Here is a 17,232-nt window from a genome sequence, read left to right on the forward strand (position 1 = left end):
AATGCATATTATGTGAAAGAAGCCAATCTGAGGCGGCTTCCAACTATACGACATTCTGGAAAAGGTAAAACTATGGAGACAATAAAAAGATCAGTGGTTGCCAGGGGTAGGGGCAGGGAAGAGATGAACAGGTAGAACACAGAGGAGCTTCAGGGCAGTGAAAATACTCTATATGATATAAGGATGGATATATGTCATAAGACATTTGTCCAAATCCATAGAACATACAACACCAAGAGTGAACCCTAATACAAACTATGGACTTTAAGTGACTGTGATGTGTCAGTGTAGGCTCACCCTTGGTAAAAAATGTACCATTCTGGTGAGTGATGCTGATAATGGGAAGGCTATGGGTGTGTGGGGGCAGGGGATATTATGGGAAATCTCTGTATTTTCCTCTCAATTTTGTTGCAAAACTAAAACTGCTCTAAAAAAATTAAGTCTTTAAAAAAAAAATCCCCATCTCTGGGTCTGAGGCACCCAAGTTGCTTAAAATGAGCAGCCCTTCATTGTGGAGGTGGCAAGAAAAGCAAAATCTCCAGGAAAGAGGCAAGTTACAGTCAAGGCGTGGAGAGGCCAAAAAGAAAAGGAAGCTTACTTACAGTACAAGGTTGGGAGTGAGCAGCGAAGAATAAAGTGAACCAATGTTGTGCACGTTAGAAGGCAGCTAAAGATCAGAGAGGGAGAAGGCCCGCTTCAGGCCGCTGCATGCTGAGATCCCAAGTGGGGGATGAGGCTAACAGTCTGTACAAGGGCTTTGCTCAGTGGTCGATGAAGACTGCCAAGAAAGAAGTAAATGCCTCTGAAAGGAATTCTCCCCATCTCCCACTGCAACGGACAAGAGCTCATTAGGATGCAAAGGCCCAGAGCTCCATGTACTGGAACCAGAGAGGCTAGAAAAGACCCAGCCTTCACACAACGCCTCACCTTGGAAATCGGAAGAGGAGGTTAGCTGGCCCCATGAACGTTGACCTTGTACAGACCACAGAAACAAAAGAGACAATGGTTTAGTATCCAGGGAACATAAAGAATGACAACAAATCATTAAGAAAAATATAACCCAAAAGAAAATGAGCAAGAGACACAAACAGGTAACTCACAGAAAAAAATAATACGCACGTGTGAAAAGAATCTCAATCTCACTGGTAATCTAAATCTAAAGACAGACAGGCAGACAGACAGATACAGACAGATAATACAAATATTCTTTATAAGAATGTAATAAATAATGAAATGCTGACGAGTGTGTAGAAAACGCAGAACATAGATACAGTGTGGGTGGAAGAGTACACTGGTGACCAATCTGGCACTATTTTATAACACCGAAAACATGCATGTCCTACTTCTCAAATATTCCACTTCTGGGAAAACTCCTAGAGGAACTCGTACACAGGTTAGCAAGGAGATATTTGCCAAAGACGTTCACTGCAGCACTGTGTTTGTAGAGTAAAACCTGAAAATAACCTAAATGTCCATTAGTCAGGGAGAAGATAATCCATATGTTACATTTTCTTTGATGTAAGATATTTAAAAGGAATTAACTAGATCCATAGACAACTTGTAAAAATATACACAAAACTATGTAAGTTATACATTATATTGTATTATATGTATTGCTCAGGTACATATATTTGTGAGCACAAAATACTAAAATGGACTGGAGAGTCTGGTTCCAGATAAGATGGAGTAAATACACCCCACCCTCTTGCTTCCACCGAAGGCAGCTAAAAATTCTGAACAGAATACAAGAAGTAGCTATGTGAAGCCCTTGAAAAGTAAACAGTAACTGGCAGATTGGGAAAAAAAACAGAAATGTAAGAACCACCAAACCAGCAGTGAGTTGACCACTCATCGCCCAAACCCAGAAGTGGCACCGACCCACACAGAGAGAGCACTAGGAGAAGACTTCTAGCTCAGGCTCAAGGAGTAGGAAAGAGATCTCCTGGCAATGACCACACTAGCAGTGGGAGCCCCCAGGAACTCTAGCTCTAAAGAAATCTTCCTCCCCACTGGAAGGAGCTGTGATCCTGTACACTCCTGCTGCTTAGTTCTGGATGTGGGCATAGCTGCAGAAACAGATGACACAGCAGGGCACACAAAACCCCAGCATTCCAGGGAAAGGACTGAAAAGGGGAGCCCTGGGGAACTAACAAGTACCAGGGACATTGTGGAGAGTTCAGAGCTTCTGGAGAGTGACCCCAGAAGGTTGTTATAAACTCCTATCCTCACCCCAAGCTATGCACATGTGGATCTGATCATAAACAGCACATCCAAGACTCGGAGAACTAAAATATCAACTATCATGCAGGTCTCAGACTGGCCACGGGTGGCACACCTGAGGGGCAGACCCAATAGCACTGCAAAGGCTTTTGAAAATGGAACTGACATTGAAACCACGATACAGAAGAGGCAAATCAGAACTTGCGACCTGAACCCAACCAGGCTGACAGTCTGCTAAAACAAAAACATCAACCTTTTCTACAGGATTTAAACAAGACCCAGGGTCTCAAAACATAATATTCAAATGTCCACCACACAATCCAAAATTACTCAGCATACAAAGAAAAAAGAAAAATCCCAACTCACATGGGAAAAGACAACCAAGAGACACCAAGGCCAAGAGGACACAGATGTTGGAAGTATCTGAGAAAGACGTGAAAGAAGCTTTTATAAAAAATGCTCCAAGAAGTAAAAGCAAACACTCAAAATGAATGGTGTGACACGCAGTCCTAGAACAGCCCCAGATTTCCTGCCTTAATCCCTGGGACTGTACATATGACACCCTGGTCACGTTAAGTTATATGGCAGAGAGACTCTGCAGATATAATGAAGGTTACTGATCAGCTGACTCTGAATTAATCAAAAGGGAGTTGATCCAGTTATGCCTAATCTAAACACATGAGCCCATCAAAAGCAGTTTCACCGGCTGGTAGCAGAGGAGGAAGTCTGAGAGGTTCCGAGTGCAAGAAGGATTCAGTGAGCTGTTGTGGCTTGAAGATGGGGTGGGGTCACGTGAAAAGGAATTCAGTCAGGCCTTGAATGTGGAAGTGGCCCCCACCTGACAGCCACCAAGGAAACAGGCACCTCAGTCCTACAAATGCAAGGAAGTGGACTCTGCCAGCAACCTGAACACTTGGAACAGATTCTTGGCCAGAGCCTCTAGAAAACAGCCCAGCCTGGACAATGCCTTGATTCTGCCCCTGTGAGAGCCTAGTCAGAAAACCCAGTCAAGCCCACTCAGACTTCTGACCTATAGAACTACAGAACTGCCAAGTACGTATTGTTTCAGCCACTCAGTTTGTGGTAATGTTACACAACGATAGAAAATGAATACAGATTTTGGTACCTGGAAGTGGGGTACTGCCATAACATATACCTATTTAAGTTCATTTTGAGGTAATTAATATAACCCTGAAGCATCACATGATAGCATTTGGGACTCACTGATTGCTCTAAGGTGAGAACATTCCTTTTGTTTATGCTATGTTTCTAAAATACTATTAAATAGAGTGTGTCCCTTAATTCTCCAGGCAATTCGTTTCCTCTATTTTTTAGAACTATTGCCAAAGTAACTGTGTTTACTTGAAAAAGAGGCCCAATCAGCAAATTCTAATTAATATGTAAATAAACATGAATGTTTTAATATTATCCACCGTACACTTTGAGTTTGGTACACTGGCCCGGCTTCAAGTCTCCCAGAAGCTGCAGTATGGTGTCCAAGAGCACCCGACTTGAGTTAACCAAGAACTCACGACCACATGCTATGGCAGCAACATCTGCAACAGAAAGATAAAACAAGCGTCAAAATCACTGTTACTTCAGACCCTAGAAAAGTTTGCCCAACCTGGAGTAGTTATTGCTGTTCTTCTCCTAACAGACCTAATGAAAACACAGAACAGCCAACGAGGCACTAAAAAACGGTGTTATCCACAGAGCTGACAGCCCCGAGAGAGTAACTGAGAACCACAACAGTTACTAAGACAGTGAGCAGTGTCCTCTGTGATTAGCAAACGCCACGGTAGTGGAACAGAGCACTGGGATCTAAATATGTCTGCAGCCTGACCACGGGACAGCAAGTGGACACCATGCTCTGGAATACTGGATTAAATAGCTGTGGGCAGTCAGGGTCCAAACAGAAGGTGGGGACTGATTACTTTATCTGGGATCAAGGATACTAAAATCCACTTTCAATCCTGGGAGTGAAATCCTAATGACTTTGAACCATGATACCAAACTGAAATCATGAGATCAAAGGAGAGTATGAAAACTGATTCTGAAAATAATTTTTTTTCTGAATTTTACATCCTTTTATGGGTCAGCAAGTATCACATTTCTTCATGCCCGAGGCCCCACAGAACCAGCATGAAGACCAGCCTGGCTCCCAATGGACACTGCCGTAGCTAACAGTGTCTCTATCAACATTCCCAAATACCTGAAGGACACATCAATGATCCAAGCATATTTATGTACTTGTTGGTAAGATTTTTCTTTAGCTAGATCTAACAATAAAGCATGATTCAAAGTGACTAAAATTCCTAACGCAAATGAGCAAGCCAAAGCGGAAGAGAAAGGCAACAGCACCCTTGTCCTGCTCCTGACTTAACAGAAATGCTTCTAGTAATTCACAGTTAAGTGTGATGTCTGATGGATGATTCTGGTAGATATCTTTTACCAGTTTAAGGAAATTTTCTTTTATTTTTAGTTTGCTGATAATTACCAAGAGTGGAGGATGAATTTTATCACTTTCTTGTTCTGCCTTTGATTAACTGTAATCTGACAGCAGAATATAAAATTTCATCTACGCTACCAGATCAACTTTATGGAATCAGATCTTGGACATTCCTATTTATTTTTGTTTATCTGGGCTAAGGATCAAGGGAGGTATATTAAAGTCTCCTAAACCTAACAGATTTTTTCCCATTTTTGCTTGTCTTTCCAGCAATTTTTGCCCCATAAGTTAGTGCTGTGTTATTTGGTATATAATTTCACGACAACTATAACTTTACTGAAGACAGGACCCTTCCCTGACACAAACTTACTTTCTTTGTTCAATGAATTTGAACCTGACGACTATATTTTCTAGCATATGACACACTCTAGTATTACTAAAGAAATATCTGGGGGGAAAAGGAAGCTTTAAGCATTTGGCATCATAAACTCATAAGAAAGTCATTTTAAGGTAGTTTTTCAGGGGAAAACATTCTTCACGTAACCACTGTAGACCAGATGTTGGAACCCTGCAGGAAAACATACGTTCCAGCTACGTACCTTGGTAGCTAGTTTCCAGAAATGACTTCCCAACCAACCATGCCTCTGGTACGCAGACCCTTGGGCTGTCCCTGCCCGATGACTCACGTGTAACCAGTAGAATGCAGAACTGATGCCGCCTGACTTTCAAGGCGAGGTAGGGAGGAGCCTGACAGCTTCTACCTTGGTCTCTTGCCATTTGCTCTAGAAGCCCTGAGTTTTTAAGAAAGAAATCTGCCTATCCTGAGGCTGCCGTGATGCAGAGACCACAGACAGGGCACACGGTGGAGAAGCCCTGAGACTACATGAGAAGAGAAAGAGAAAGACACCCCACTAGCCACCAGCAGTTCTATCCCTCAGCAATTTGAATCACCCCAGCTGAGGCCCCAGATGTTGCAGAGCAGCAGCAAATCACCCCTGTCAAGCCCTGAGCAAATCGCAGATTCATAAGCAAATAAATGAATGCTGTTGTTTAAAGACTTGAAGTTTTGGGGTGGTGTGTTACACAGCAATAGATAACAGGAACAGCAATGAAGAAAAAATTAGAGCAAAAAATACATTGTATCATGGCAGGCAACAACATCTAACAAAACACAACAAATTTACTGGTAAATGAAGTCCCATATCATGTATCCAGTATACTAGCAAATGCCAATCCTGCATTTCACTGAATATCGATAACTAAAGAGCACACCATGAAGTAAGATAAATGTGAATAAATTCCTACACAGATAGCTCCAGTATTTTTCAATCTGTCTGGGATGCTTATGAGTCAACTCTAGGACTACAAAGGATTGCTGGTTTAATTTTCTGTTAAAATACACTTATTTTTTCTAGGTTTATTTTTCTTTAAAATTATTTATAGGTATTTAGAAGTTACCATAGTAATTATATAATTTAAGAAATAAATCTGGTGTCAATTATGTATGCTGATAAAAATATAAAGAGTTGAGATGTATTATGTCTGATATTTTTGCTTTAGGTTGTAATAATTTTGTCTTTTTTCAGCTTTAGAAATAATAATAGGGTACCAACATAATGACAGACATATAGATCAGTGGTAGAGTTTACAGTCCAGAAATAAACTCTTACATTTATGATCAAATGATTTTTGAGAAGGGTATCAAGACAACTGAATGGAGAAAGGATAAAAGAATAATCTTTTCAATAAATGGTGTTGGGACAACTGGATATTCACATACAAAGAAATAAATTTGGACCCCTACCTCACGCAACATATAAAAATCAACTCAAAACGGATCAAAGACCCAAATGTAAGAGCTAAAACTATAAAACTCTCAGAAGAAAACATAGGAGTAAATCCTATGTTTTGGATTAGACAATGTTTTCTTAGATATGACACCAAAAACACATGCAACTAAAGAAAAAAATATACCGGATATCATCAAAATTTAAAACTTTTGTGCTTCAAAGGACACTATCAAGAAAGTGAAAAGACAACTCACAAAATGAGAGAAAATTTTTTGCAAATCATGTATCTGATAAGGGATTGGTATCTAGAATATACAAAGAAGTCTTACAACTCAATAATAAAAAGACAACTCAATTTAAAAATGGGCAAAGGACTTCAATAGACATTTCTCCAAAGAAGATATACAAATGGCCAATAAGTACATGAAAAGATGCTCAACATCATTAGATATCAGCGTTACATAAATCAAAACCACAATGAGATACCACTTCACACCCACTAGGATGGCTATCATCAAAAAGATAATAAAAAATGTGCTGGCAAGTATGGGGAGAAACTGAAACTCGCATGCATTGCTGGTGGGAATGTAAAACGGTGCAGCCACTCTCTGACACTTCCTCAAATGATTAAAGCCATACCATATGACCCAGCAATTCCACTCCTACCTATATATTCAAGAGAAATGAAAATCTATGCCCACAGGGCTGGCCCGGTGGCATAGTGGTTAAGTTTGCTGGCTCCACTTCAGTGGCCCAGAGTTTGTGGGTTCAGATCCCAGGCGTGGACCTATACACCACTCATCAAGCCATAGTGTGGCAGTGTCCCACATACAAAAGAGAGGAAGATTAGCACAGATGTTAGCTCGAGGACAATCTTCCTTACCAAAAAAAAACAAAAAAAACTGGAAAACCTATGTCCACACAAAAACTTGTACACAAATGTTCACAGCATCATTATTAATAATCACCAAAAAGCAGAACCAACCTAAATGTTCATCCATTGACTGATAAATGGAGAAATGTGGTATAGCCATACAAAGAAATATTATTCAGCCATAAAGAAGAATGAAGTACTGACACATGCTATGACATGGACAAATCTTTAAAACACCATGCTAAGTGAAAGGAGCCAGTCACAAAGGACCACATATTATATTATATGAAATGCCAGAATAGGTAAATCTAGAGACATAGAAAGTAGATCAGTGGTTGCCTAGAGCTGGGGGGAACGGCAGGATTCAAAAGAAACCCATATGGGGTGATGAAAATGTTTTAAAACTGATTGTGGAGGTGGATGCACAGTTATATGAATATACTAAAGCCACTGAATTATATACTTTAAATTGGCAAAGTGTATGGCATATTATTATATTGCAATAAAGCTGTTAAAGAGTAAATTAATAATAACAATTGGGATACAATTTTCACCTTCAATGGGTTACTTAGTCTCTACTGCTCATCCTGGACTTGTTTTCTATAAACCTCTTATCTGCAGTACAAGCACGCACCATAATTTTTGAAAGGAACATAAGCAAGTTTCCTCTGATATTAATACTGTGGCCCTGTGTTATTGTTTAGTCTTTGTTTGTTCGCATTTGCTGTTGTAGTTTCTTATCAAGTCAATTATTCAGTGGTCACAGGTGGGGGAGAGGGCCAAGGGGCATGGATAATCTCAGTCTGGGAACTCTGCCTCTGTACTCATGGAAACCCCCTCAGAGTTGAAGGGAATGCCCAGTCCCACTGGGCAGTGGCTCCTAGAATTCAGTTTCTCTCCTACTTTGGGCAATCCGGTTTCTGTGGCAAGAAGTCAGATTACAGAAAAGCACCCTGTAACCAGAGGGCTAGCTGAGAGAGACAAGCCTACTGTCCTCTGTTTGCTGCTGCTAGTCAACAGTGTGAAAGTAACTCCTGGGAGATGGCCCATCTCTCTTACAATCTGCTCACGCCTTCACCTGCAAAACCTGCCTTTGCCAGATTAGATAAGTTTCCACTGTGGAGTGAGCACACCCCACTGTTAGGAAGCCTAGTCATAGAAAAATCAACGGCAAGGCATATGGTGACATAGTTTTACCTCCAGCAAAATGCAATCACCTGTTGATCCACCATGAAAAAACAGCTCCAAGCGGAAGTCCCCATCTTTCCTATGGCTCACCTACAAGCATAGTTCCTGTTCTTTCAATTTGTTCAGAATTTCTCCCTTAACACTTTATTGCACTCTCAGGAAAGGAAGACCCCCAGCATCTTTCGTTTCTCCCAACTTGTAATGGTTACTCTGGCACCGTTATCAGAAAGACACTCCTTCCTTCTCTGGACACAACCCCTGCAAAGTTTAATGGAGAGAGATTTATTTTGCAAACAGAACTGAAAAATAAAACGTACTACAGAAGGATGATTTTTAGAAGTCCCAGGGGGCCGGCCCCATGGCGTAGTGGTTAAGTGCGCGCATTCCGCTGCTGGCAGCCGAGGGTTCGGATCCTGGGTGCACAATGACACACTGCTTGTCAGGCCATGCTGTGGTGGGGTCCCATATAAAGTGGAGGAAGATGGGCACAGATGTTAGCTCAGGGCCTGTCTTCCTCAGCAAAAAAGAGGAGGATTGGCGTGGATGTTAGCTCAGGGCTGACCCTCCTCACACACACACAAACACACTAAATAAATAAATAAATAAATTTAGAAGTCCCAGAAAATTCTCCACTACACACATTGTAGCCAATCTTAACATTAGTTTGCCCACACTATGTATGATTCAAGAAAAAACCAAAGAACTAACTATGGTCCCAGAATCCCTGTGGGGAAAGATTCCATGGACAGAGCCCAACAACTGGAGCACAAGCCAAGAGTCCAGATGATGCATCCACGTCTTCACCTAAACCTCCTCAATACCCCTAGAGGCGAAGCCACAAGAGGCCGTGGGCCAACTGCAACTAGCCAAATAGAGAAGGGACTAGTAATTCCTCGTACCAGTCCCTGCAATCACCTAATGTTACCTGTTTTAAAAAAGCCTAATGGTAGAGGATATGGATTTGTCCAAGATCTGTGAAAAATAACAAAATAATTATACCCGTTTTGCTGTAGTGCCTAACCCAAATACCATCCTCTCTTTGTCCCACCTGAAACCAAATTCTTTGTAGGAACAGATTAATGCTCAGGTTTCTTTAGTGGCCCATTCTATAAAGCTGGTCAATTTACTTGCCTTCACCTAGTAAAATCAACAATTCACCCAGAAAGTTATGTCTGGGATTCACTGAAGTTCCATCCCACTTCTCTCAGGTCTTAATCCCAGATCTTAAGGATACATGGAGCCCTTGTGGGGTCCCTCTGACCCAATAGGTACACAACTTCCTCTTATGTTCCATTAATCTGGAAAACTCTAAGGCTATGTTTTCTCCTCACTGAGCTAGCTAAAAATGGACATGAGCTTCTAAGGAAACATTCCAATTCCACAGAACAACAGTTCATCATCTAGGCCATACTCTGTCAAGTGAAGGAAGCGCATTATCTACGGAAAGATTACAAAGTATCCAAAATTATCCAAGACCAACCACTGAAACACAATTAAAAGAATTTCTGTGATTAAGTGGATACTGTAGATAATAAATACCAAATTTTTCTGAATTAGCAAGACTTTCATAAGACTGGACTAAATCAAACATGCCCATGGAACAAAGAAACCAAAGAAGCCTTCAGTGATCTCAAAATATCTCTCAACAATTACCTGTAATATCCCAGATTATCATAAATCTTGCTGTGTGCTAAAACTGAAAATCAGCTCTCTACAAGCCAACCTTGCCTTTGAGGAGGTGCAATGACAGTGATGAGGATCTAGACAGTCTCTAATGACCTCTCCTAGAGCTCAAAGAACCAACCACCTCCAACAACAACAAAGACACACATACACACACACACACACACACACACACACATACAGAAAGAGGGACTGCTCTGAAGACACAGGAAAAAGTAGCCACCAGAAGGTAAAGTGGTGCAGCCGCTGTGGAAAACAGCCTGGCAGTTCCTCAAAAAGTTAAACACCACATGACCCAGCCATTCCACTCCTAGCTATATGCCCAAGAGAACCAAACACAGACGTTCACACAGAAACTTGTACACACATGTTTATAGCAGCATTATCGGTAATAGCCAAAACGTGGAAACCACCCAAATGCCTGTCCACTGACTCTTCACTGTAGACCTGGACACAAGACCACCTATAGGTCAAGGTACAGAACTCGCACCTTATTCTTCCACATGCAGAGCCACACAAGTTTAGGGCCAAGGCAGACCTTAATCATCATCTGGGGTCTAAGACTCTTTTCTCAGAAGATGAAACTGAGGGTCACAGACACAAGAACACAGGGATGGTCAGTGGCAGAAGCAGAGCTGGACACTGGGCCTCGATTCCCACCCCATCTTCTTTCCCACACACCACACTGCTTCCCTGTGTTAGTGGTAGTGTGTGGAAGAGGGGAACGGGAAGCAGAAGAATTAGGGGGCAGGAGAAGTGACAGTCACCAACACAAGGGTGCTTTGCCATCAACTCTGTGGCTCTATTACATCCATGAAAGATAAGCTGATCCAGTCCTGCCCATAAATGATCAATAATCAAAAAGTAATTTTGATTCTGTAATCATTATCTAATATTGTTTGAATGAATAAACTCAGAATTAAGAGGCAAGGAGTACAATTATGACTTTCAAATAATCAAAAAGCAGAAACAGTGGTTAGAAAACTAAGTTCTCCACTTGCAAGCTAAGCAGGTTAATCTTCACAGGACTGTGATACAATCTGTCCCCTTCTCTACGTTCTAGATTTGTCCTCTCATGAAAGTCATTGAAAACAATCATATCCCCCATGTTGAACAGCACCTTGGATTACAATGTGCTATCACCTACCACAGTTCAGGAGAATATTCACAACAATGTGTAAGGTAATTAGAGTAGGTATTACTATTCCACTTTGCAGGTAAGGAAAATGAAGTCCAGAGAATTTACATCCTGGGGAATGGACTAGCTGAGCCTAAAAAATCCAGACCCTCTGCACTATACTAACCTATTGTTAAGAACAGTGAGTATGGGTGAAGAAGAAATTTAACAATTTCAACGTTTAAACAAATCCTTGACTTCCAGTTTTTGCTTAGGATACAGTAAACTGGAAAGAGCTACACCCTCCATTCTTTAAAAGGTGGGGGAGATAATTCACAAAATCACAGCTTATCTTGAACACACCACAAAGCTGAGGCCAGGGATCAACCAACTATTACAAAAAATAAGAAAAGGCAGGTGTTCCAAGGAGAGATGTGAGGCAAGCACTTGCTTACCTGGAGCAGACGCTGGATGCCATATACACCAGCAAGAAAAATTCAGCTAAAAGTTTTAACAAAGGGCCAGATCAGCAGTTGCCTGGGGCTGACGATGGGCTGAGGGGTTGACTACAAAAGAAAGGGGTGGGGAAGATGTGGGGGAGATGGGGGAGGTAATGGAACTGTTCCTAATCCTAGTGGTTACATGACTACATAGATTTGTCAAAACTTGCAGAACTGTAAAAAGGTGAGGAGAAAAAACTGTAATGGATGAGTTTACTGTACGTAAATTTAAAATAAGAATCCTTGCTTTAGAAGGCAGAAGAGGGCCAGCCCCGTGGCTTGGCGGTTGAGTGCGCGCGCACCGCTACTGGCGGCCCGGGTTCGGATCCCAGGCGCGCACCGATGCGCCGCTTCTCCGGCCATGCTGAGGCCACGTCCCACATGCAGCAGCTGGTGGGATGTGCAGCTATGACGTGCAGCTATCTGCTGGGGCTTTGGGGAGAAAATGGGGGAAGGACTGGCGGTGGATGTTGGATCAGGGCTGGTCTTCCTCTTCAAAAGGAGGAGGATTGGCATGGATGTTAGCTCAGGGTTGATCTTCCTCACAAAAAAAAAAAAAAAGAAGAAGGCAGAAGATCTATTTAACAGCTAACCCAAGGTCTCTGCTATACTGCCTACTCCTCAGAGTATAGTGTCGTGGTATTTGAGATGCATAAGACCCCAAGACCTCTGCAAAACAGCACTTGAATAAAACACCGCCATAGCATGTAATCTTCCCAGTAAAATTCATCAACGTATAAGTAAAAACCTAAGTGCCCACTTTCCCACTCTTCGTCAGAGTTCCTACGTGAGCCACTCCAAACAGGGAAAAACAAAGCCAAGTTGAGCGTGTATGCTGGGCAACAGGCTGGTTCACCCGTTGGCCAACTGCCTCACCGCTGCACACCAGCCGGCAATTCAAGCAGTTCAAATTCACAACTCCGCAGAATGACAAATCACATACGTCATAGACCTTTGGGGTCATTTCCAAATAGCAGAAAATCTAATCATCAAATCTGCAAATGCCTTCTGTTAAAAGAAGACCTTAAAACACTTTTAAAAGGTAGAGCAATGCAAGCCTCCTCCCACTGAAGGTGCTATGATGGAAGTATATAACGCTGTCCCATGGTCGATTAAAGTGCTGGGCTACATCAAGATTTCCCTAGAGACCATCTGAATCTCAACATCTACCCCAGAAGAAGTATCACCAATTTTTAAGGGATTATGAAGAAATTGTCTACACAGGATCTATTTCATTAGGATTTCAGTAGATGAAGGATAACACAATGAGGAAAAATAAAATTTCCTCTCTCTTTAATAGCAGAGAATTACCCTAAAAGTAGCATGGATACAGCAGAGATGAAAAAGCAACATAACAAAATAAGAGTCACAGCAATATACTGAACTATTTCACTGACTTCAGAACAAACGGCCTTAACACTCACTAGCACAGACCACCTCCTACTACACTAAGATACTAGTTATTATTTAATCATTTGGCTTTATCTTCTACAGTAGTTTTGCCATAGAATTCTATCATAACTATATCGATAATCTTTGGGAGAAACTTACTGAAGAGACAATTTAGGTTTCTGGAATTCTTTAACCGTTGTACTAAAACAACAGCAAGGGCTTAGCTTAAGCTCAGCTTCAGGCTTTTACTTCAGCTAGACATTAGTAAAATGATGACGACTCCAAACAAGTAGCTAAACCTACAGTTTTGTTTTGACTTCTGCTGACGTACAGAATGAAGAGAACACGCAACTCATCCTGTTTCCTAAGATCCATCGTTCTTACTCACCGATAGTTATCAGAATCACCTGGGGTGGTGTTCCCCAACACACACACCTGGTACCTATCCCAGATCTACTGAATCAGATGCTCCAGAGTAAGAACCACATGACATTTGAAAAAGTTCCTGACAGATTTATGCACACACACCTCGACTGTAATCACTGCTCCAGAACACACTTCCAACAGTCACTACGTTTGAAAAGAATTACTTACTCGTTACGATTCCAGCCAAAGCAAAAACAAACTGATTTTCATTAGAATCCAGCTCCTTGACATCCCCATCCAGTGACTTCACAAAACTCTCCATTGTTTGACCAGTGATGTTGAAAAACTTCAAAGCTTTATCCTGAAAGTTTGAAAATGAAAATCACACCCTTTCATAGATAATAGTATGAAAACATTTTAAAAGTGCAGGACACAGAAGAAAGACTGATTTTAATCACAGAAGCAATATCTAAAACTCTGTTCCATCATTAAAAGTTCCCATTAAGAAGTTCAGAAAAAAGAAGTTTGGGGCATGTATAAAAATTACCCTGAAGACTGATGGAAAGAGTAAAATAAAAAAATATATATGGGAAACAGCTCAAATTTACACACTGATGGAAGTATTGGGATGAATTCACCCAAAAATATACTAGAAATACACTAGAAAAATATGTTCTCTGTTTGTTCTAGGCATGAAACCAGAGGTTTTCAAACCTTGGGCAGAACTGCTTTTCAAATAAAATCTTAACTGAAATCTCAACATGGAAAAGAGATAAAGACAGTGAACAGCATCGTCTGGCAGTTTAAATCTTCATTACGTGGCAAAAAGTATTTCCAAGTTTGCAGAACCTTCGAAGCACTTCCTCAGGGGTGCTAGGGTTCTAGGGAATAATTTAAAAAACAATGCATTTACAAATGGCACAAGGGAACTTCATGCGGATGATATAAATGTTCTAAGACTAGATTGTGGTGATAATTATAGACTCTGAAAATTAGCTAAAAACCACTAAATTATACACTTACAAACAGGTGAATTTTCTGGTATGTAAATTATACCTCAATAAGCTCAATAAATTTTAAAATACATTTAGTCTCTCCACCTAAAGTCACACAATTTTTATTTCTATAAGTGATGAGTAATTTATTACTGGCCTTCTGCTGAACATCCCCCTCTCAACCTTGATTCCCATTCACCACCACGGCGTTCTCCCAGAGTCAAACCATCATCCTCCTTGGTTCCTCTCATCCTCTCAGCTGTCAAGTCCAACATCACGACACCTGCCCCAACCACCACGGCTCTCCTCCCTTCCCATCCCCCTACTATAGCAGGGTGTGCCGAGCTCACTCCAGCCTGAGCCACTGGGATGGCCTTCCAATGACTCTTCCTGTCTAGTCTCCATATCCACAAACCCACCTTCTATCTATCCTCACTGTCAGGTTAATCTCCCCAAAATTCTTCTCTTATCCTAGCACTCTTTTACTTAAAAATCCTTCAGGAACCCATCATCAACCTGGCATTTAAGGTCGTACAAAATCACATTCCACCCTACCTTTTACGCCTTATTTCCCCGACTTTCCCACCTAACTCTTCACACTGTGTCAACTGACCTACACACTGTCCCTAAAACCAACCTCAGACTTCTCGCTCTCTGCCTTTGATTATGCTGTTTCCCTCCACTGGAGACACCTTCCTCATTTGCTGCCACTGCTACCTATCGAAGTTAATCAAGGCCCATTTCAGATCTCTCTTCCTCTGCGCAGTTCCTTGGTGTGTGTATGTGCGTGCACTATTAATGTACACATATATTAAATAACATATAACATTCAATAAATTAAATATTACATTACCCATGGAATAACACATGTAAAAGCACTTTAAATTTTGTTAAACATATATAAATGTCAAGTAATAATACTGAAGTGATACCATGTCCACAAATACCATACAGATGCAGGGAGAGAAGGGATCTTATTTCATTCACTTCACATACTCCCAGAGTACCAGGTTACAATATCTACCCAGTTGGTATTCCAAAACCACTGGATGAACGAACAAAACAAATGGATTTAGTCTGTAAGTGCCCTAATAGCCACGCTGGATTCTCTCAGTTGCATAAGCAGTAATCAACAATATCCAGACAGCCCGCTGGTCACGCTCACCCCTCCCAGAATGGCTTTGACGACCTCCTCGCTACTGGAGACACCCCATAACAGGGTACAGGCTGCCGCTCCCATCTCTGTACAATACTCTGCCTGCTGCAGGAGCTGCTGCTTCGCTTCATTCAGCTGCTGTCGAAGAGTCAGTTTCTCCTGCAATCAAAACAAACTAAAATCAGAAAAACGAATAGCATTCGACCTTGAAATATCTCTATTGTGTTTCCTCTTTCAAAGCTATTTTGCGTGTGTGTGTGTGTGTGTGTGTGTGTGTGTGTGTGGAAGATCAGCCCTGAGCTAACATCTGATGCCAACCTTCCTCTTTTTGCTGAGGAAGATTGGCCCTGGGCTAACATCCATGTCCATCTTCCTCTACTTTTATATGGGATGCCACCACAGCATGGTTTGACAAGTGATGCACTGGTCTGCGTCCGGGATGCAAACCTTCGAACCCCAGGCCACCGAAGCAGAGTACGCCAACTTAACTGCTATGCCACCGGGCAGGCCCCCTCAAAGCTATTTTTAAAGAAATGCACGCAGAATTATAGACAGTAGTTGGCAAATGAAAACTAGTCGCTACAGAGCCATAATCCATATTTTTAAAAAAACTTCATGGGTAAAAATAACACTATTAGGAAAGACCCTACTACTGCATTAGAGTTTATAAATGCCACCAAAGGCCTGAATTCGTCATCTTTAAGTAAAATGAAAACATGAGGCATCTCAGGTGTGAAGTGACTACACCCAGGACCAGCACCGACTGGGACACCTGAACAGAGTAGCAACCTAACAGCTGTCCACACATAGAGCAACATTTCTAATAAAGGAGCCGCTGCCTCCAACGGCTCACTCCATTGTAAAAATGCCATATGACACAGCTAAGACCAGGCAGGAAAGATGTAAGCAGAGGCAGGAGAGGAGTGTGAAGGAAGGGCCTCCCAGGCGTGCCCTGGCACAGCAAGCTAAGCACCAGTGTAACAAGCAGAGGGAGGCCAGGAAAGATTTCTCACTCTCTGCCCACCAGCGGGCTTCTGACGAAACGTAGGGGGCAAGTCTCAGCCAGGGCTCTTAACGAGTGAACTGTCCTCCCAATGTCCCCTCTGACCACAAGCACTCCTAAAGGTTCACCTTCAGGTGGGTCTTGGGTGATGTTGAGCTTCTGCCCCCCACAACCACCACCACCAGTTTCACTATTCTTTATTACCCGAAATTCCCTTAAAAGATGAGAGCATTTCCTTACTTAATAAAACTCAAAAATATAAAAACTGAGTTGGGTTCATTTATACCAAAGTATAGTTCACTCAAGAGCCCACAAAGTTAAGTATATTAGACGTTTCAGGTTTTTCTTTTAGCGAGGTGAGTGCAGGACAATTGGAATAGAGGGGCTGTTCGCCGAGGGGAGGAAAGGGAGCAGTGGGCCACAAATCAAACTTCGTTGACTTCATAACTTGGCCCAGGGTGGCCATTTATGTCTACCTGGGGACGATGCATTTGCGATA

The 17,232-nt window shown here is 41.8% G+C and overlaps 1 protein-coding gene across 6 annotated transcripts in view; it reads right to left on the reverse strand.

The window, feature by feature from the left end:
* The window catches only part of HSF2BP (heat shock transcription factor 2 binding protein), a 110,743-nt gene that overhangs the window by 69,426 nt on the left and 24,085 nt on the right, over positions 1 to 17,232 (reverse strand). For all 6 annotated transcript variants that reach the window (XM_058523193.1, XM_058523195.1, XM_058523196.1 and 3 more), the window contains 3 exons: positions 15,740 to 15,889; positions 13,808 to 13,940; positions 3,659 to 3,776 (listed from right to left, as the gene is read on the reverse strand). In XM_058523193.1, the coding sequence (XP_058379176.1) occupies positions 3,659 to 3,776; positions 13,808 to 13,940; positions 15,740 to 15,889 (401 nt within the window). The remainder of the gene's footprint in view (positions 1 to 3,658; positions 3,777 to 13,807; positions 13,941 to 15,739; positions 15,890 to 17,232) is intronic.

The sequence above is a fragment of the Diceros bicornis genome, chromosome 27 (assembly GCF_020826845.1).
Source record: "Diceros bicornis minor isolate mBicDic1 chromosome 27, mDicBic1.mat.cur, whole genome shotgun sequence".
NCBI lineage: Eukaryota > Metazoa > Chordata > Mammalia > Perissodactyla > Rhinocerotidae > Diceros > Diceros bicornis.